This window comes from Malaclemys terrapin, chromosome 12 (assembly GCF_027887155.1).
Source record: "Malaclemys terrapin pileata isolate rMalTer1 chromosome 12, rMalTer1.hap1, whole genome shotgun sequence".
Lineage (NCBI taxonomy): Eukaryota > Metazoa > Chordata > Testudines > Emydidae > Malaclemys > Malaclemys terrapin.
Window position 1 is genome coordinate 6518331 of NC_071516.1, and position 21582 is coordinate 6539912.

The following is a 21582-nucleotide window of genomic DNA, read 5'->3' on the forward strand; positions in this document are numbered from 1 at the left end:
CACTGAGATCGGCCCCACGAACTGCAGCTCTCAGGCTCTCCCTGTGCCCTCTACCACCACTCTGACCACAATCACCACAAAAAGACAGTTCACAAGGCCATGTCGATGTCCAATGCCACTCACGGGATGTGGACACTGCCCCCACAGGGTGTGACTGCAGCTGGAGGAGACATAGCCGAGCTAGCTCTGATCAGGGACAGGGAAGCTGTAGCACCACATGCTTCAATATGGGCTAGTCCCACATGTAATTACCCAGTGCTCTGGGAGGGCTTGTACAACCCCCGCTGAAATACGGACGGCTGCAACTTCCTTGGCTCCACTAAAGCTAGCTCGGGTGCATCCACAGACATATCTTTAGAGGACTAACTCGGAGGAAACCCGCTTGTCCGGGCACTGTAAGCCATGCCAACGGGGACAGCACATACCGTGCATCATACTTACTCACAAATTTCCTTTTAGCAAACAGGGCTTCTTGGGAGCCATTGAGCACGTAGATTTGCAGGGTGTATTCCTTCGTGGGGCTCAGCCCCCCCACTGTTGCCTTAGGCGTTTTGGTTTTCAGCATGACTTCCTGTTCCGGGTCACCTGGAATGGGGTTTGCGAGGGCAGCGACACAAAACAGACACCTTTGAAAACAGGCTCGATGCAGAATATCGGAGTCTTATGAGCCTTGACAGGGGTCTCAACTGCAGGACACCGGCTAGCTGAGCTCTTGCAAATTCCTTCCGTCTAATGGAATGTAGGCCAGGCAGCACCCATCTACCAATCCAAGGTACTTACACAGCCCCCTTTACTGGAGTGTATGAGCACCTCTCAATTTTAGTGTATACATATGTCCTTGCAATGCCCCCGCGCAGTGCTATTATCTCCATTTTATAGCTCGGGGAATGAGGCCCAGAGAAATTAGGCCCAAATGTGCAAAATTGACTTCTAATTTTGAGTGTCCAGTTTTGGACACTTTGGGGGATGGCCTCTCCAGAGGTGCTGAGCACCACAGCCGGTCAGGAATTTTTCAGTTAGCTGATTTCCCATCCAAAAAAAATATTAGTTTGTTGAAACCAAAACTGTTTGTGGGAAAGAGTCGGTTTTGATCCATTTCTCTGCCCAAAAAGTTTCAAAAATTGTTAGAATGTCCTGGTCTGATATTTTCTAAACAAAATATTCCAGTGTCCTTGTTGGAAGTGACTTTTCATTTTGAAATCGGAGTTAATTATAGTAAAAATCATGAAAGAAAATTAAAAAATAGTTCACATTGAAACAAAATGTTTCAGAATTGTCTAAGCAAAATGTATCAATTAATCCAAACTGATTTATTTTATTTTGGTTCATGAAAATTTGAGATTTCGATTGTTCTTCCTGATTCATGATGGGAAAATATTTTGGGAAAAGAAAAAACAAACAAACATTTTCCCGGTACAAGAAAACCATTTCCTGCCCATCTCTCCTGAGCACCCACCCATGTCCTTGGTTTCCTTGGGAGCCGTTGGTATCTGGCACCTCTGGAAATCAGAACCATTAAGTCTAAAATTTGGACACTCAAAGCTAGGTGCCACTTTTGAAAGTTTATGCCTAAGTGACTTGGCCACGGTCGCACAAGGAGTCGGTGGCAAAGCAGGGAACTGAACCTTGATCTTCTGAAGCAATTGGTGGTACCCTAACTAGTGGGTCATCCTTCCTCTCTCTCTGTCACTTTCACCCCAGCTATCTGAGCAAACCCCATTTCTCACTGGCTGATTCAGTTGCTCTGTCCAGACAGATGCCATTTCTGGAAGTGACGCCTTCTATCAGCAGGGCTAGCCCAGGTTTCATAGAGCCTGTGACCAGATCTCACAAAACCCCCAACACACGCTTACCGGCTACACAAGCACAGATGCCATAGGTAGGGATGGGGGAAAATGTTTTGCTTAATTTCAAACCATCAAACATACTGGAAAAGAGCCAGTGGGAAAATCTCGCTGGCTCACTGCTGTGCTAGCTTGTGACACTGCTGTCCAGCGATAGATGGATGGATGGAGAAACACAGAAGTTGAATAGAAAGGGGAGGCCACAGGGCACTGACAGATCCAACAGTCCACAGCAGCTCTATTAGTGTCATATGTCTGGCAGCAGCTGCCAGCAGTGCTATTGCTACTGGAGCTGTCAGTTGTTTGGTGGCGGCACGTAGAAACGCTGGTTGCACAGAGCAGCTTCACAGGTGACCGAAGGCTGAGGTCGCCACCACCCGTCAGTTTAAGACAGGAGCTGAACAGTGACATTGCTAAGGGCTTCATCTCTGAGGCAGCATTTCCCCTGGGGTTAGTTTGCAGACCCAGTCATTCTTCCTCTTGCTGCAGGAATTTGTGACTTAAAGCAACACAACTTGCTACGATGTAGAACTGCATCCCATCACTGTAATATCGCTCGGTTAGAACCGCTGGAGGAATATTGCCTCTGCCAGCTAGTGATGCAGGACATTTCAGCTGGACCTTTGCCTCTGGGCAGCTGCCACCTTTCTGTGGACATGCCCCTACTGAACCAACATGGCAAGAAGCCGCAGAACAGAGGGGACAGCATCTATGGATTAACTCTCCAAAGCCGCAGCCAAATGCATGTAATGGGGAGAGAGGAGATGAGGGGTGGGAGGGGAGTGGTAACATGTTTTCTGTGGGCAGAAAGTCTGATTGGCGCCGCTGACTATCTGATAGGGTGACAGTGCTGCCTTGCCCATCATTCTCCCATTGTGGCCCTGGAGTAAGGTTTCATCTGCCATCCATGATCACGGCAGTACCTCACCCCTGCCCGATGGGGAATGAAAGGTCTGAAGCTCCTGGAAAGATCTCATATGGTGTAACCCCTTTGGGTTTAGAGAGCATGGCCCCTTTAAATCTTTTTCCCAAGGGGGGAGGGGGAGAGGTGAGAGTAAGGAGGGAAAGTCCAGGAGGTGGCTCTGGAATTGCAGAGAGAAAGAAGGGCTGTAGCCCGCAGGCCCTCACAAAGTGAAGCAGAGAGAACCTGCCTGAAGCCTGGGAAGGACAGGCCGGAGCTGGACCCAGTATCACTGCTGCCCAGAGCTGCATGGGGCTGTGAGTATGGGGCTAGTGACTCTGCATTGGGAAGAAGGAGGGAGGCTGTTAGCTAGTTAAGTGGGGAGGTGGTCGCTCTGTGTGGCTTTGCAGAGAGCGGCAGAAGAGGGCACCGGAGGGGTTTGTTGGGGAAAGTTCACAGGCGCCGAAGACGACCAGGAGCACTCAAGACTCACCACTGGACTGGAACTTTGCTCAGGACTCCTGAACTCTGTGTGCAGACACCTTGCTCAGTGTCTGCCCTTCCAGACTGTGCCACCACTGGGCACGTGGGGCCTTGGTTTGGATGCAACCCTGTTCTACTGCTCCCCCTATTTCCCCTTGTTGCTTTTCTCCTCTCATCCCTGTGTAAATAAATATTTCCCTTTCTTTATATCCTTATTTCTTATATATATATTGTACTTTTCCTGTGGGTGGGCGTGTTCACTCTGGGGGGTTTGAAACAGGTGCCCCTGGGGTAGAAGGGGTTTTTTCCTGCCACATTCCTGCGCATGCCTTCTCTTGGCCAGAGCTGCCTTCAGAGCAGACTCCATCTTGGCTACGAGGGCGCTAGAGTTACAATGGCAATTCAAATAAGCCTAGGGGAAAGGAAGGAGTATCCTCGCTCTGACACAAACCCATGCTCGCTTCAGCTATAATGAGACATCTCTGGTGAGGCGGACTGAGTGGAGTTTGTGGTCACAAAACCAAGAGGAAGGGAGACATTGAGAGAAAGAGACAACTGCTCCCTGGACTGCTAGTCTGTGACTGAGTTGACAGGTCCACGTGTCTGAAACTACGGTGACTGCCAGGTTTCTGGCCCCTAAGCTTCTGAACTGATGCCTTCTTTAAGGTCCAGAAATTACTCTTTAAGTCTGAGCATTAGGGAAATCCTTAGGCATGTAGCAGTGAATGTCTGTGAGAAGGGAATTACCTGGATCACCAGAATTCTGACAATCCCCCGTGCACGCTGCAGCCCTGGTTGTAACTGGGGACGGAGAAGTGAGAAACATTCAACTCCAGCTGAGCAAACAGGGGCCTGCAGAGCTAGATGCAAGGTTGGTGAAAGCCCATCCAACAACCGGTGTGCATGCAGGCATTCCTTGCTGATAGCTACCCTCCCCTGCCTCGCTGCACGGCCCTTCAGTGACACAGCCAGGGACAGCACCGCACCACTGCGATCAGCAGAAGTGCTTGACTAAAATCCCTCGGCGTAAGAGAGCAGTAGATGGATGGATATTGCCCAGGAAGCGTCCTCAGCTCTGGAATCTGCTCCCCAGCTTGGTCTTCTGGAGCCTGGGGATTCTATAATTATTTTAGGGGATTTAATTCCTGTAAAACCTTCAGGGCTGCAGAGAGAGGTGCCCTGCAAATCAGAATACTACAAAAATGTAAGGCACCATGCATGGCATTGTCAGCAGACGAAGTGGTGTCAAAGTGGGCACCTCCCCTTTCCGGGGGGACAAAATCAGTACATAATGTATGTTTGTGCTGTCATTTCAAGGGGTTCTGGGGATCTTCTGGCACAGGACACTAAATCTTGCCAGTCACTCAGGGACTGTATTTATATGCAGAAGCTGATTCAAGACCTCAGGAACTGGAATTAGTATGCAGGACACTGGTAAAGAGCTGCTCCCCCATTGCTTTGACATGATTATCTAGAAACACAAAGCATTCCAGGAAATCAGACTGCGTGGACAAGCCAAGGGACTGTGTGCAAACGATGCTCTAAACCATCCCCTGATGAAATGCACAGACTGTAAATGTGGACAGAAAGTAGGTCAGAAGTTCCCCCACCTGGAAGCACAAGATAAAACACAGATACCCCATAGTGCTTTGAAGATCCTGCTGAAAAAGCAGTACCCTTAAAGTACGAGATTCCCAATGGTGCCTAAGGGAGTTAGGAGCTTAACTTTCCTGAGCTTTGAGTGGACGTTGGTGCCGGGCTTCTTTAGGTTGCTTTGAAAATCCCAGTCAGAGATGCTGCTGCTTCAGCAGCCCTGGGAGGAGGTTGTGAAGGGCACAAGGAGGTTCTAGTATCACTGATGGATGAAGAGTATTCAGACCATCACAGAAAGCAGCAGCGGCCACACCCCACTCAGCAGCGCAGGATGGCAGCGCTAACAATGAGCTTATTGACAGTCAAACCCACCTCCCCCTACCCCTAGATGTGTGCTAGCTGAAAGTTGGGCTCAGCCGGCTCCTGCAACCTGTATCCCTTGCAGAGTCAAATCCAAATCCCAGCAGGACGTACCTGCCATGGGCTTCACTTGAACCTTATACCCGTTGGTGTTCCCTTCTGTTTCTTTCCATTTCATCTGTAGCCTGTCTTCCGAGAGGACGGTTAGTTTCAACCGGTTTGGCCCTGGAGGAAAAGCAGAAACATCACTTGTGTTAGGTCCAGAAGCACCTAGCAAGCAGTCCACAATCCACACATACTCGCCCCCTGTCTGCTTTTCAGACGGATCCGTGAGTCCCCACGATTTTGGAGGAGCAAGTTCCACGTAGCTAGTTTTCCTTCCTCTCATCTAACAGAGAATCCGTCTGGTGTCATGGCTCAGACCAGCCATGACTTTAACGAGTTTACCATAACCAGTAATTTACTGAGCAAGACACCCTCCATTCGTTGTTACCGATAAGCAGAGCAGCGCAAGAGTCAAGGAGGGCAAGGATAGTCATGTGGGCATCTCAGCACCTGCTAGATCATAAAGGCAATGGAGACCAAAGTGGATCCAGGGCTTTTGCACTAGCTGGCCTGCAACACCATAGTGTAACATCTACACTTTGAGCAAGCCCCGCCCCACCACCCTGGTTAACAGCCCTGAGCGTGCACCTAATGTCTCGGATGAGATTCTACTCATAGCTCGATCAGAACTAGTGTGGGTGCGTCTCCTCGAGCTGCGAATTACACCCCTGGCTCAAGGTGCAGGCTTCCCCATAGCGTACCACTAAACATCTCGGAATTAGGACTGCACCAAACAGGATGATATTAACAAGGCGAAAGGTATCAAATGACACGCCCGTAAGACGTGAGCTGCCAAGGAGTACAACAATCCCAGAGATTCTACGTTTCACAATTCTGCAGAGAGAGTTTCCCAGGCAGTTCCGAGGCCAGATGTTAAAAAATACACAACCTGATCAAGGGTAAGTAACAACCCCTGACAGGACTATAATTCCGAAGGCAGCAGGCTCCAGCTTGTACCAGCCCCAAAACCTCCTGCTGCTGCAGGGAGGCAGCAAACAATCAGCAAATGCAGAAGAAAATGAACTGCAGGCAGGGAGAAAGAAGCAAGACTTATAATATGTTGGGCACATGCCCACAGTCTCAGGACTGGGCCGTGGACAGTCATGCCTAGTGGTTGGAGCAGGAGTCATGCTTAGTGGTTGGAACAGGAGTCGGTAGCCAGGAGTGGAGCCCAGAGCCAGAGCCACTGGTCACAGCCAAAGTCAGAGGCCAAGAATCAGAGCCGAGGGTTAGAACCAGGTTACCCAGAGTGAGGCCAGGCAGGGGTGGGGCTGGGTTCCAGACAGGAACAAGGAGGTGCTATTTCAGTAGGGTGACCGGATAGCAAGTGTGAAAAATCGGGACGGGCTGGGGGGGTAATAAGCGCCTATATAAGAAAAAGCCCCAAATATCAGGACTGTCCCTATAAAAGCAGGACATCTGGTCACCCTATATTTCAGCCACAGACAAATGCTTTGAGCAGCCACTAAACTGCTGCGGGGCTTAAGAGCTGGTCTGCTGACTCTTCCCGTTGGCATAGCCAATCAGGCAGCCTGTTACAGGGCAGTTAAGTTGCCACAGCCTGGCTCTGATGCAGGCCCTGATTCCTGACAGCCATACCCTTTAAATCTCCATTTCAGAGAGATTCCCTATCCCTATCTTCCAACTAGATCCCTAAACTCATGTTACTCTTTTAAATGTGATGACTCTTAGCTGAACTATAGCTACAAAATACCTCTACTTGATTGGATGCAGGGTGTAAACCAGGCAGATTTATAGTCCCTCCACCTGAATATCACATACAAATTAAAAGCAACTTTTCCAGTAGGTTTCCCTAATTGCACCCATGAAATTCACATGGGAGCGTGTCCTCCGACTGCATTTTCAAAAATGTGCACAAAAACGCAGAAACAATTGCTAATTTCATTTGTAATCACCATGATTGAAAAGGCAAACTGGTAACTAATGCAAATGGCCAATTATGGTTATTTGCATGCATGATTACCAGAGTTGCACATGCAATTGTCGTAATGTAATGCAAAAATTAGGAATGCAGTTGCAGGTGCACAGTTTAAAAAGCAGCATTTGCACATGTAAAACTGGTAAGTGAATGCACAAATACTGAATTGTGCATAGAATTAGCAGTTGCAGTGACCATTCACTGTTTTGCAAATACATATACATATCAGCGTTTGTGAAATGTGCGAAGACAGAGAGACCCCCTAAAAAATATAGGCCCTAAAAGATAAAATCAACAATGAACAACATTCTTGAGGAGCAAAACACAGCCTGGACAAACCATCAAAGTTGAGGAGTTTGACTATTCCTTAGAAACCGTTTAGGAACCATTTTCCCCTCCCCTACTTTGTGTTTAATGATAGCGAACTTATAAACACCCAGAGGTTCAATGTTCAGAACTGACCAACTGTGCTTGTAGGGAAGAGCCACCCATTGAATGGCACTATCCTGAGTGCCCACTCGGATCCAACATGTCTCAAATGCCTTGTCATCTTTTATTGGGTAGTCACAACCCAAGACACAAAGCAGCAGCTAGCAATGGTTTAGGCAATGAGGGCCTACTTGTTTCAGCCCAACATCTGCACCTTAACCTTTTGATCCAGACATTTCCTGAAAACGACTCAATTAACAGACAACTATTTTTGGAAAACAAGGCTCAGATTCACATACCACCCAGGCAAAAACAAAACGGAGGAAATGAAAAGTCTTTTTTCCTTCCCCCGCGCCCTGTCTTTTAAAGAGCAGGGGCAGAGAGTGTTGGAAGGACCAGACCTAGAGTCAAGTCTAAGCAGAAATGGGGAAAGAGAATGGAACAATGACAGATTCATAGCTTGATGAAACAGGGAGCTGTCTTCTGATGGACACGTGCCATCCAGCTTTTGAACCCTAGCTCTAGGATCCCAAAAGTTTAAAAGGCCAGAATGCCCGCAGATGAACATGAGGACACGACTCTCTAAAGAGCTGTTATATTCTGGATGCAAATGAGTTCCAGCTCCCTGAAAGCCCCACTGTCTGTCTGCCCTGGGTTCTCCATGCACTCTTTGATATTGTAACCTTGCTCTCCAATTGACGTGGAGTTATGGCCAGGCTCTAAATGGAAGCCTTGGAGGATTGTTAGCTACACAGCATGGATACAAGTTCTTTCAAATCCAGACAGACTGCCACCTTCCAAGAAACCCAAGAACTAACCACTTACCCAGAAGGTTCTGGACACAGCAGAACCAGCATGGACCTGCTGCTGAAAGGGGCAAGGTGCAAAGAGGCTACACAGGAGACCTTCGTGCTCCCTGCATGTCACAGAGCACAGTTCACGGCAGTCTCCCACAGCCTTGTGGAGAGGGGACAGGTTCAAGGGTGGGCTGCAGCTACTTAGATTCACTGGTCTAATCCCACTGCCACCTAAATCCCTAAAAGGTGACTTCATAACAGACCATTGTGAGTATCAGAGCCAGCTCTAGGCACAAGCAGACTAAGCAATTGCTTAGGGCCCCGAGCAGCTCAAGGGGGCAATCTATTAATTATGAGTATGTGTTGTGTGGGGGGCCCCCAAAATATTCCTGCTTAGACTCCGCAATGGACTAGCACTGGCTCTGGTGGGTATGTCTATTCTACAGCTGGAAGTGAGCATCCCTGCCCGGGTAACCCATGCTCACAGGCAGGGCCGGCTCTACTGTTTTTGCCGCCCCAAGCAGCACGGGGGCAGTCCATGTGCCGTTAGGGCGGCATGCGCGTTTCCGCGGCGGCGGCAGCTTCTGTCTTCAGACGGAAAACAGAAGCCGCCAAATTGCTACCCTGGGCAGCTGAACATAGAAGCTGCCGCCGAATGGCCGCCGCTGCGGAAACGTGCGTGCCGCCCTAACGGCACACGGACTGCCCCCGCCGTCCACAGCAGCAATTCGGCGCGCTGCTTGGGGCGGCAAAAATACATGGACTGCCGCCCCTTGCGGATTGTCGCCCCAAGCACCTGCTTGGAATGCTGGTGCCTGGAGCTGGCCCTGCTCACAGGGCTTGACCTAGCTTGCTAAAAACAGCACAGGGGCCATCACGATGTGAGCTGCAGCTCGGGATCTCAAGCCCACCCGACCCCCTGGGCTTGAAAGCCAGAGCTGCGGCTCAAGCCGCAACATCCACACCAATAGTGTAGTTACGGGTAAACGCCCTTCACTTCTCACTTGGGGAATACCGCGTTTACTCACCCCTGCTCTCCCGTGAGAAGCAAATGCTGGCGGGGTGTGATCACTCTGCGTGTGAAAATGAACGCCACAAATGCATTTTCACGCCACTTCTGCTTTTCACCCCCGATGTCATTCTAGTTTAAACCCAATTCAAACTAAGGGCACCTCTCCACCTGAGTGTCCACCCTGCCGCTGCCCTGCATGGAACACCAAAAGAGTTAATTTACCCACTGCTTTTTTAACATGACACGACTGGTCCAACGCAGCTATTTTTAGCATGCTAGCTTGAGCCCTATAACACAGATCTCTCCATCTGGGCTGGGAGGCTGCGCCCAGCTGCAGTGTAGACCTAGCCTGTGTCTTTTTCCTACATGCAACTTCTTTACTCTGGCAATTATGCAGGGACCAGAACTTGGACTGTAGATAACACCAGTGTAATCCACCAGCTGTTATGGAAGTTTCAGTATAAATGGGGGCAGAGGCGACCTGAGCAATTCTAGGTTAGGCGTGATCTGTCTAAGGCTGCCCTGCTGTTGATCTGACACAAAGAAAGAAGGAAAACCAGAACTGAGCGGGGGCAGTGAATATCGATGCAGGATTCCATAGGATTAGCAGGTCTTTCTAATAGTTGGGTTTATGTCTCACAGTCACTGATAAGAGCTACTAGGATAACACACTCATTGCCTTGAACATCAGCCTCCCTAAACTTTTGTTGCTTATGTCCAGGAGCATAAATATTAACAGAGTCTGTCAGAGACGACAGGGACATTTGACTAAAATAAAGATGGAGGCAATGAAGCTAACTCATGACCTCTCTTCTGACTCTTTAGATAGGTCTGTCTAGCATGCTTCCATTTGATCTGCTAGATAGCTATTATCCCAGTCCTCAACTTAAATCTTCTGTTATGTTTGATAACATTGCCTGTTTTCTCTGAGGTATATTTACTCTTAGTTTGCCTTGGACTCCTGTTTGGTGGGAAATAGGTTTCATCGTTGTCTCTCTGTGTTTTCTTCTTCAAAACTGTTCGCTTTACAAGTAAAAATAAAGAAGAGGGCTTGCGTAACCACCAGGCCTGCAAACCCAGCTTCAGCTGTTAAAGGTCAACGTAAGCTTTTCCCTGCTCATTCCTCAATCCCAAGTAATAATTATGCTACGGGAACTTCATGAGCAATTCTACAGACCGGAATAGACTCCAGCTCTCCCTCCGGTAGCTGGATTGGCTCTCCAGTGCTACCAGCAGAAGTGATTATTTTCATCAGCAAAGGAAGTGGATCCATAACTTTTTAAAACCACTTTTCTGGCCATAACAGCATGTTAAAACTCCCCCTCACAACATGAATTACCTTCCTCCAGTTACCCACCTGATCATCTATCAAGCACTACCACCAGCCAGCCAGGTGGCATGGAGATCCACGTTAGGAGCACATGTGCTCTGTGCCGCTGCGTAGTTATCCCAGTTGTGTTCAGACTAGTTCCGCTAACCTTTCTTGTGGTACTGCGACAGCTCAGGCCTAAACAACTCAATAGCATTGAAAATGTGAAGGGTCCTTTATTAATGGCTGCATCTTGGGAACCAGCCTGGCTCTAAAGTGGGACACCTGGGTACATCACCAGAATCCATCTGGCACTCAAGTGCCTTCAGACAATGCAGACCCTTAGCCATTTAGTGCCTGTCGCCGGAAGGCAGGAGATGCTGGGATTGCATAGCCAGAGGCGGTGCAAGGTCAAAGAGGCAAAATCATAATAAGTCTCTGTGTGGGAGCCTTTGTTAAATGCTTATATAAGGGACTCACTGGACTATATTTAGGAACTGAAGTATCCCTCCCTCTCTCCCCAGCACAGAGAGACGTGAGATGCCACAAAGCAAGACACCTCCTTGACATTTTTTTGTAATGCTGACCTTTGTTTGCAGGAAACCGGGGAGAGCTCTGGTAATAAGACACTCGGTTACGGATGTCACTGTAAAGAGCAATTTAGCTGGCATTGAAATAACAGGATGGATTCTGCACTGACGAGGAAACCTTGCAAACTGCCAATGTAATTTGGACGTGGTCAGCGTTTTGGCTGCTGACAGTTTATACCAGTTTTAGTCCCATTCTTAAAACAAAACCAGGGGGTTAGGACAGGGTTCCCTTCTCCAGAGTGGACAGACGAAGAACATTCCCTTTCAACCCTCCCCATCACTGTGTCTGCCTTTCAGATTTGGGGCCTCTCGTATCAAACAATGTCTTTCTGGGGCTACATTTTGGGATTCTGGGTCAGTACTTCCAGGTATCCAAAACAGAAATGGCTTGAATTGGATTTGACCCCGGTTCCAAATTCTAATCATTTGGGTCTCTCTGTATAAAGGATCAAAACTGAACCCCAGATTGAAACCCTTCCCAACACACACACACGCACACACACTCTGATCAGGTACAGTGTTCAAAAGTTATCGGGTTACAAACAAACCGAGAAATGTGATGAAGTTGAGTACAGGGCCTTGGACCAACTAGATCTGTTAGCTTAGCTCAGGTGACAGCCACTCCCGTAATTATTGTATCCAATGCCTATTTTAAAAGTGATCAGAGACCCCCTGCTTACCTTGACCATGCACGTGTCCTATGACATGACTCGCCAAGGTTATGCAGGCAAACAAGAAGGACCTGGGACTCAGCATGACGTCCTGGTCCTATATGGAGAGGAAAAGGCACTTTATGTCTAACCACATAACAAACAAAACCGTACTTACTGCACGGACTAATTTGGCTCCCTGGTTGATAAATAGGCAGAAGAGTGAATGCTCCCCTCTCACGCCGAGCAGTGGTCACCTAAGACTGCACTGAGGGGCTCACTGACGGGCAATGTAATGAAGTTTGCACTGATGCCGTCTACGATGAGCCATTCAGCCTCCAGGACCATCACTAGTTTCAACACAGCTAACAGAGCAGACTAGGGTGACCAGATGTCCCGATTTTATAGGGACAGTCCTGATTTTTGGGTCTTTTTCTTATATAGGCTCCTATTACCTCCCAACCCCCGTCCCGATTTTTCACACTTGCTGTCTGGTCACCCTAGAGCAGACTTTGGCCCCGTGTTTCTTTATATCTGCTTGATTTAAACATTTTTTTTTATCCTCTCTTTTTATCCTTTATGTGAAGCCCATACAGGTATGGAAAAGCAGTTCTAATCTGCTGCAGTGTACGTATCATCAGCAAAATGGCCAATTTTGAATTCAGAATTGCCTGGGTTTTTGAAAATAAAAAAATAAATAATATTTTTTCCCAATCATCACAGCAAAAGTCAAAACACGGCTACATCAGAATAACCCGGCACCTCTCTCGGGTTTCTGGACTACAATATAAGGAGTGGGGAAGTCCACACTTTATGCCCACAAGGGCAGCATTATTCAATGAACACTCTTCGAAGCACAGATTGTTTGATGTTGCGATTGTTGTGAGGATGGAGCAGAAGGGACGCAACTTTATAATCACACACCTGATTGCGCTTGTAGCGCCGGCAGTCCAGAGATGAAGGCTAAGTTAATTCTTGGCAGAACTTCACTGATGTTACACCAGAGACACATTTGGATAGTTTTTTGTTTTGACTTGTCTCCTGAGCAGGGTTGAAAAGAAGAGGAATATTTGGATTCAGAGTTGAAGGTGTTGCCTGGTTTCAATGCGTGCAAAACTCCGGGAACGGGATTGAGAATCTTGTACAACTGAAACAGTGACAGCGACAAAATTCAGATCCACATCCAGATCTGCATGGACCCAGGGCTTCCATCCTACACCATTCGTGATGCAGACAGACGGACAGATCTGCAGTGCAAGCCCCTGCGCCCGTGCTATGGCTTATGAGCCAAAACCCAATCAGTGGGAGTCTTTCCCTAATGTTGGCAGATCCTTGGTCTGAGTGCTTTAGGGTTCGTAGTTCAGAGCTGCCTGCTCCACAAACTCAAGACCTGGGATGGGCTCTAGGTGCTGCCTGACTCTGCCATTGCTGCATGAGCAATTATCGTGCTTTGGGGGCTTAGGGAAACCAGCAATTCAAAAAGCCAGACGTCGCTATACAAGCAACCTACAATTTCACAGATGCTGAATCCCCCTGCTGCTCGTGCCTCAGAACATCGTGGGGAACCTGCACACCTGCGAATACTAATACACACAGACTCTTCGCTCCCACTCGCCAGGGCTACGTTGGGAAACTTCACTCAGCCCGTTTCGCCTGCATCAAAACAACACCAGCAGTATGGAAGAGGCTGGCTGCAGAGAGATATGAGCAATCCCGCTTGGTACCCAAGTCCTGTACAGTGCAATCAGCCCTTTCTCAGCAATGCCTTCTGCTTCACAAGATGGATGACAAAGGTAGAGCAAAGCACCTCCTCCCGGGGGAGGCTATCAGTTTCAATCATGTCACTGCAGGACTTGCTCGGTGAGCAGTTTGCATGCCTCCATCTGCCTTCCTGCACTGCCAGGCAATCTCGTCCCGGCTCCTTCAGCTTTCCGAACAATCAATGCCTGACAGCAAGCGTCTCTTTATGTATCTCTTTCTGCCCCGGTGCCAGCGAGGACTTTCTTTTGATTCCTCTCTTCTTCCCCCCCCCCCCCCGAAGGTATTTTGTGGGTTTTCAAAGCAATTTGTTGACTCTCTCTCTCGCCAAAGCTCTCATTAGGTAGAAAGGCAACAGCGTGATGCATGGCTGCACAGGGAAGGCAGCAGGAGATCGTGAGCTTGTCAGGTTCTCTGGGCAGCACAAAGAAAGGGAGAAGTGCAATCAAAGGACCATTATAACAACAGTGCTTTAGGCCATATATTTGCACTGTCTAAGACCCTGATCCTTTGTTTTCCTTGTTCAGTGGGAGTTAAGGGCACTGAGCACCTTGCAGGATAGGGCCTTCAAAATGTTACAGGCCTCTGGGGGATAAAATCCAGATCTCATCCCCAGTTAACCATTTTTAAACATTTTAAACCCACAGTTTTATTCCTGAGAAATATTAAAGTAAAACCAATTGTCATTTATGTAGGTCCTATAGAAAAACAAACTTTTTGCTTCCTGGGCTGCCCCAATAACACTGCTATTGGATAGGCTGGAATAGCCACTGCATCTCCTCCAGGCCAGCTGCACAGGAGCGGAGGCCACTAGACCTGCATAAACCCAGATCCATGGTCCCGCAGTGGCCTGCACTAAGTCTTTGGGGCTGGCTTCTGAGCAGTGCAGCCATATCCTGTAGGGCTGGTGCAGGGTCCTTGCAGTACCCCACACAGCCCCTGTTCAGCCAGTAGAACCTGTTAAACTTTGCACCGAAACTTGTTTTGTAAAAGAAAATTAAAACCACCAACACACAAAGGCTTTTTGACATTTCCAATTTTCCTCAATATTTTGCAGGGCTTCAGGCAATGAACAATTATTTTTTTCAGTTTTTCAATGAAAACCTGAAAAAATCCACAAGATATTTAAGTGAAAATGATTTGTTTTTCCAGTTTCCCTCTCAGCTTTTCATGAAAAACAAAACACTTTTTTACCCCCAGCTGTAACAGCAAGGGAGATCCGAACACTGGCTCTCCATACCAATCAGTCAATTTCCCTCTGAAGGTATTACATGCATCTGGCTAAAATACAGGGGAAGGGGTGTGTGGTTTGTTGGTTTTATTTAAAAGAGCTGGGGAGGTGCCAACTTTGTGCCTGCCAATCTTGAGAGCGAGTCCTTAATTCACTTTGATAATGGTCTCACGTGTTGGGCAAACAGTTGTCAATCTGAACTCTAAACTGGACCATCTGAAGTGAAAGGTCTAAGCCAACCCCCCAGATCCAAACCTGTTGTTTAATATGAATCCAGACCTGAATTTTCTGACTGGTCCCTTCCTTATAATGCCAATACCCTGAAGCCAGACAGGCCTGGAATTTGGGCTAGGGTTTCAAAATATGGATCTGGGTTTCCTAATTCAGGCCCTTCTCTAACATAAGAGGAATGCATCTTCATGCAGAAAAGAGGGATTGTTCTCTTATGGAAACATTTGGTGGGTTATTTACCCAGTCCATTTCAACTGCTCTCATCAGGTAGTGACAAGTCCCCCTTCCATTGCCACAGTCATGAGACATAATGGCCTTGGCTCATTGCTCCTTCACACAACATACAGAGATTTGCAAGAACCTGAGGTATCCCTGGACAAACTGTTCCAACTATAGACCAAGAGGGAAATTCTATTTGGCGCTCTAAAGAGCGGCTTTGAATCTACAGCAGTGTAAGTGAGAGCACTGTTTATGAACCAAGAGTCTGATTCTCCTCTCCGACACTGGTGTGAATCAGGACAAAGCACCCCTTCCAAAGCTCACTGAGGTCAATGGAAGCACTCCCATCAACTTCAACAGGCTGTGACTCAGGTCCAACTGGGAAAAAACAATTCAAGGGATGGAACACCAGGCCCAATGTCTCATGGTCCCTATGTTTAAAGTTTATTCTATTGGCCTCATTTCACATAGTCCAACATATAATCAGCATCTGCCACTTCTACAGCCACGCTGTTCAGTCTTATGACTTTTGGCATAGACAGGTTGTATACACTAGTTCTACCATTCACTCTACAGCAAAATTTCAATTTAGTACAAGACGATGGACAGTTACAAAGTGGCCTCTGGCAAATTTCTATTTCCCACCAATTGCGTCAGCTCCTCATTAGTTAAAAGGAAAAAATGGTAGGTGAGCCAGAATTTCCTACACTTTTAATCCAGGAACTGTAAAATGCTGCAATGGAAAGACATGCAAGTTGCAACATATGGTAGTTAACTTACACCCCTGCAGTGACTGTGTTCATTGCAAGGCACTCGGCTGTGTGAAACAATTGCAATTTGCCTTCAAAATCTGAAAGATTCAGCATCGTGCTTCTCATTTCCATTTTATATAGATATTTTCGTGGGAAAATATCCACATTTTGAAACTGTGTTGAGGTAAAGATCAACCTTCATATCAAAAAATGCAAAGCCCACCTTTTTATGACTGCCTGATGCAAAGCCAACAATTCGGGACTTGCAAAAAAGGCCCTGAATTAAAATTAGGATTACTATTTTTTTTAATTGCTCTTTATTTATTATGCCAGCAATCTTTCCCAGAGCTCTGCTAGGAGGATCAGCGGCAAAGAGAATGCCATCTGGAGGAATCCTATTGAATTGTACATGGGTTTCTCCACTTCAGCAAAGATTAAGCTGGATCCAAAGTCCATTAGGTTAAGAAAGCAAAGTAATTAATAACACCTGGCTCGTATATAATGCTTTTCAATATAAAGAATCCCGTTTACATTAATGGGTGTTGGATCAAACCCATTGCGATATTCTGATTCAGATAGAGGATTGTACCTTTAAGCTTCAGTGGGGGGGGAGTAATATATTTATCGTGTTTATCGAGTGTTGACTCAGAAAATAACCCAAGGGTAAGAAGTACACCTGCGTCCTTATGGCTTAGTGCATAGAGCACTAGACTAGGACTCAGGAGACCTGGGTTCTGCTACAGGCCTGCTGGGTTACCTTGGGTGGGTCACGTCACCTCTGTGCCTCGGTTTCCCCACCTGTAAAGTGAAAACAACAATACTGAGCTTCAGGGTAAAGTGCTTGGAGAGCCACAGCTGGAAAGTGTGGATGAAAGTTAGGCAGTTATCCCTCCAACAGCAGGTGAGTGAGATTTCAGACCCTAAGAGTTAACTACTGAACAGCAAACCACCTCCCATGTTATTCCACCTGTTTATTTCTGCCACTAATGGGGTAAGCATTCAGCCATGCAGAGGTGAGTGCAAGATACTGACAGGACCAATATGACATCATCCCTTCTGACAGCACAGAGCCTCCGGCATGTGGATTCTTTTCTCCCATTATATACTCCGGGAAGGAATTCATGGACCGTACATAGAGCACATGATACCTATTTCCCATCGCTAGGATTTCCTGTGTGTGGGAACATGCCACCTTTCAAAGTGGGTCTAATAATAATAATAATATTGTCATTATTATAATATAGGAGTAGCACTCAAAAGCTCCAGTCAGGCTCAGAGTTCTGGATGCTGCACAAATGCATCAGGAAAGTGTCCCTGCCACAAAATCATAGATGGTCTAGTTTAAAAAGATGCAACAAGCTAACATCAACAATAGGAAGGGATGAAGCCAGGAGCAAAAAGAGCCAGCAAGAAGAGCATGAATTTACATTGTCTGGCTTAACTGGTTCCTGATCGTTAAAAATATTGAATTCATTGATATTAGCAACCTTCTCCCCTAGAGTTGTCAATTTGCAATTTCCCATCAGTATCAAGTGCATTTTGGGGTGGGATTTGAAGGTTAGCGCCGGATGACATTTTCCAAGTTTGCAATAGAAGTTTTTCAAAAACTTTATTTTCAACCAAAGAAAATTAGGCTTTCTACAAAATTGGCATGCTTTTCAAGTGGTTCTGCTGAAGGTGCAGTGTTATGGCCTAGTTCAGAGAGGATTTTCCATTCACAAGAGGTTACATGAGAAAAACCACAAAGATACTCATGGGAGAGGATGACAGGTGAAGCCAGCATCATTGGCCAAGTGGAATTTCCCTTCAGAGATTGACACACCTGGAGCTGGTAAATTCAGTTAGTTCTAAGCTTCCCAAACACCTTCCAGAGTCAGTCACCTGCTCCAGATCCCAGGAAGAGATACCTGCTTAGCATCATGGGGTGACTTGCTATCTCAGGACTGGAACATTTGCAAAATCAGACTTGAAAAAAACAAAAAGTGTGGGGGTTTTGGTGAAAAATGCCTAGTCACTGAATCAAAAACATTTTGTGGGTTGCTTTTCCAGCACCTGCCACATTTTTGATTATGTAGTTGGGGCTGCATGTTGTGCTGTATAAAACGAGCAAAGGGACAGGACTCCTCTAAACCAATATTTTCTCACGCCCCCTGCAAGGCACTTAGCACCTTTGATTTTGCTCCTATATTTACCTTCACCATGTTCAACAGGTAAATTGAAGAGAATTTAAAGATGCTGTTAATAGGATTCTAAAGGGACTTGGAAACTGCAGAAAGATTAGGAGAGAAAAACCTCAAAGGAATGCTAAGGTACTAGGTTCCCTTACAGGGTGAAAATTTCCCAAACCATAGATAAGCTTAGTATCAGTTTGGTACAGGCATATAAACACAGAAACAGCTGGGGAAAAACAATCGAGACAACCAGGATTAGTTGTGAGCTAACAAACCCTTCTAACTACTTCACTCCTCATAAGAAATTCCCTCAGGTGGTGTGCCACAAAAAATTCACTAAAGATCAAAACTGGGTTCCTTTTCTAATGTCCACCACTCTCTACACTCTCTCACCATTCACTATCTACAGAGCATCAAATGATTATAAGAAAGACATTCCTGTCAGTTCTGGGGGAATTTACTCTTCATCACAGGATAACGTGCGTCTAAAAGTTACTTCACCTTAAAGAGATCAAAATACTAAGCTTTCAGGATCTACAGTCGCTATGGAATTGAGAACTGTACAAAACTGTCAAACTTTGGCTAGGTCAATGCACCAGGTGGGAGTTTCACAAAGTTTGCATGTCTATAAAAGTTCTTTATTCTGTCAAGAGAAAGGAAAGAGTACAGGCAAAAAAGCACACTCTACAAAACAATACAGCCCCCTGTAGCCTAGCACAGAGAAATCGAAACAGCTTCGAAACCAACAAGGATCTGTCACAAACCTTTGCTTTTCAATTTATTTTCCCTGAAGTTGGCTGGGGAGGTGCGAAGAATCCGACTACATTCTTGATCTCTGACAAAGGAAGCCAGCACTTCGCCCGCCTCTCAGAATAGTTGAAAGATTTCTCGACTGCTGACAGAGGGAAAGAGAGAGAGAAAGAGAGAGAGAGAGAGAGAATGCACTATTGATTTCTCCCCACCCTTTTTACGCACCAAGCACAGAACAACACTTCAGATTTGGACTGCTACATATGGCTAATCAAATCTGGTTTGTAAAATAGATTATTTTATTTTTCTGCAAACCAAGCTTGATTTTGTTAAGCATTTTGGGAGGGCTCAAATACTAACCATCCAGCAAGGAGGAGATCTATGAATTTCTTGGGAGTGCAGCAAGGAAGGCAAGGTGGAATTCCCTTGCATTCTACTAACTCAGAATTAGAGTTTGCTTCAAGCTGGACATTTCCACATCTGATTAAGTTGCCTGAATGTTTCAGAGGCCCTGATCCTGCATGTCCTTGAGCGAAGTTAAGCACACCTGTAAGTTTTGCAAGCCTGGGACCTGAATTGTGAGAACAGAGTTTGAGGCTGCTGAAGTCTTATTAACTGCTGGGTGTAATTTTGGCCCCAAATTATGGAAGTTTCACAACATTAGCAGCGCTCGCAAGATTTACACTGTTCTTGGCCAAAATCCTGTGAAAACAGTAGTGTTAGTGAAATACTGTCAGCTTTTGTATCTGATCCATTGCCAAAGTTATAGAGTCAGGTTTGCAACCAGAGATTATTCTCGAAGAATCCTCTTCTCCCACCAGCAGCACTACTGAGGTTCAATGAAAGGTCTGGAGTTTGGACCCACTGCCCAGAATACATCAGATGACAGTGACATCCTTACTGTGTTATAATTTTAGACTAGATTTTAAAAGGGATCTCCAGTGATTAACAGTGGCACTATCCTATTGTGTCACAATTAGAGCTGGTGAAAAACTTGGAATTTCCATTGCATGGGAAATTCCAACATTTTGGAATTTTCTTTCATCCTGAATCAGAATGAAAAGGCAAAAGTTTTCCACACAATGAAATTTCTGAAAAGTTTCATTTCAGAAATATTTAAAATACATAAAAGTGTTTTATTTTATACTTTTACTATTACACAAATTTTATAATGTAATATCGTTCATGCAAAAACTGAAACACCTTCAAACTTATCAAAAGAAAACAAAGTGTGTTTCATAATTCCTTCACTGTAATCCACCCACTTCTCCCTTTAACTAAAGCAATTTACTTTTCTTGGAACTCCCATGGATTTTAATAGCTGCCTATAGTTGCTACTGTTTATCCTAAAACCAAAAGTATGCGTGAAATGGAACACTGTGTCCCACCCTCATCTGAACTTTGGGAAAAAATCTTGATCCAGATCAGAACTTCATTACTGGGTTTTGGGCCTCTGCGCTCAGTTCTGGATCCAAAGAAAGGTTGGTATGGTATCCCTCTCTACTTGCCTTAAGATCACTGCATGGGAACCTGACAACTTGGACCTTTACTGGCCTTTCCTACACTTAGCGAGAACCCTACAGTTTGGAGTAGATCCCAGAGTTGACACACTACTTATGCATCCAAGTCAAACTGGAGTTTAAACGCGTGTATCTATTAAGATGCTCTGGGTACCAATCAGCTTTCTTTGCACGTGGTTTATTTCACCTGGCTGGAAATGGGAACTGCCAGCATCTTGATAAATGGATTGAAAGATTGCCCAGTTTCCCTCTAGTGCCTGCAAGGACCTCTGTGTATCCTCCACTACAATAGCTTGCTGTCCGATATTCTAGTGATTTGCTGAGCAGTATCACAACAAATCCCCATGCTAGCTGCACCAATGATAGGGGAATGAATAGTTGTGTTTCATCAACAGCAGAGGCAATGCAAGGGGCCGCAGTAAATCAGTAGAGCAGCCATTTCTACAGCCATGATGCACACTTGGGAATAGATTTTTACACATCCTCAGCATCTACAATCAGGCTCAGATTTTCAGAAGGTGAGCTCCAATTGAGGCCCCAAATGAAGTGAGTGACTGGGCTTTCTGGACTCTCTGGTTGCCTGGCTAGCTGACTGGGCATATTTCATGTCAGAGATGCAGCAGGAATCTTTCAGTGTTCCCAATTAAAATATTGCAGAATTTCAGGTCTGGAAAAAAAACTGAGTTTTTGGCTTTTTTGTCCCATTCCAGGATGAAAAGATTCCAAGAAATGTTCCCTCCCCAAACCCTCCCAGGACAGAAATTCCATTTCCCAGCCAGCTCCAGTAATGAATTAACTCATAAGTGTTGGGAGCGAAGGCATATTTAGGACTGACAGAAGCCTGTTGTAGATTTGAAGAGTCGGTTCTGATAACATTTAACAGCATAAGCATAAGTAGAAGAGGGTATGTGTAAGAAACTGCAGAGTAATCCTGTTGT

The 21582-nt window shown here is 46.2% G+C and overlaps 1 protein-coding gene across 6 annotated transcripts in view; it reads right to left on the reverse strand.

Moving 5' to 3' along the window:
- The window catches only part of COL20A1 (collagen type XX alpha 1 chain), a 102802-nt gene that overhangs the window by 80340 nt on the left and 880 nt on the right, over positions 1 to 21582 (reverse strand). For 3 of the 6 annotated variants that reach the window (XM_054045420.1, XM_054045421.1, XM_054045416.1), the window contains exons 2-6: positions 19139 to 19269; positions 16961 to 17001; positions 12043 to 12130; positions 5296 to 5406; positions 442 to 585 (exon numbers count right to left, since the gene is read on the reverse strand). In XM_054045420.1, coding sequence (XP_053901395.1) covers positions 442 to 585; positions 5296 to 5406; positions 12043 to 12118 — 331 coding nt within the window. In that variant the 5' untranslated portion in view covers positions 12119 to 12130; positions 16961 to 17001; positions 19139 to 19269. Of the gene's footprint in view, positions 1 to 441; positions 586 to 5295; positions 5407 to 12042; positions 12131 to 12936; positions 13054 to 16960; positions 17002 to 19138; positions 19270 to 21582 lie in introns of all 6 variants that reach the window. The other 3 variants (XM_054045418.1, XM_054045417.1, XM_054045419.1) reach the window with 3 other exon arrangements.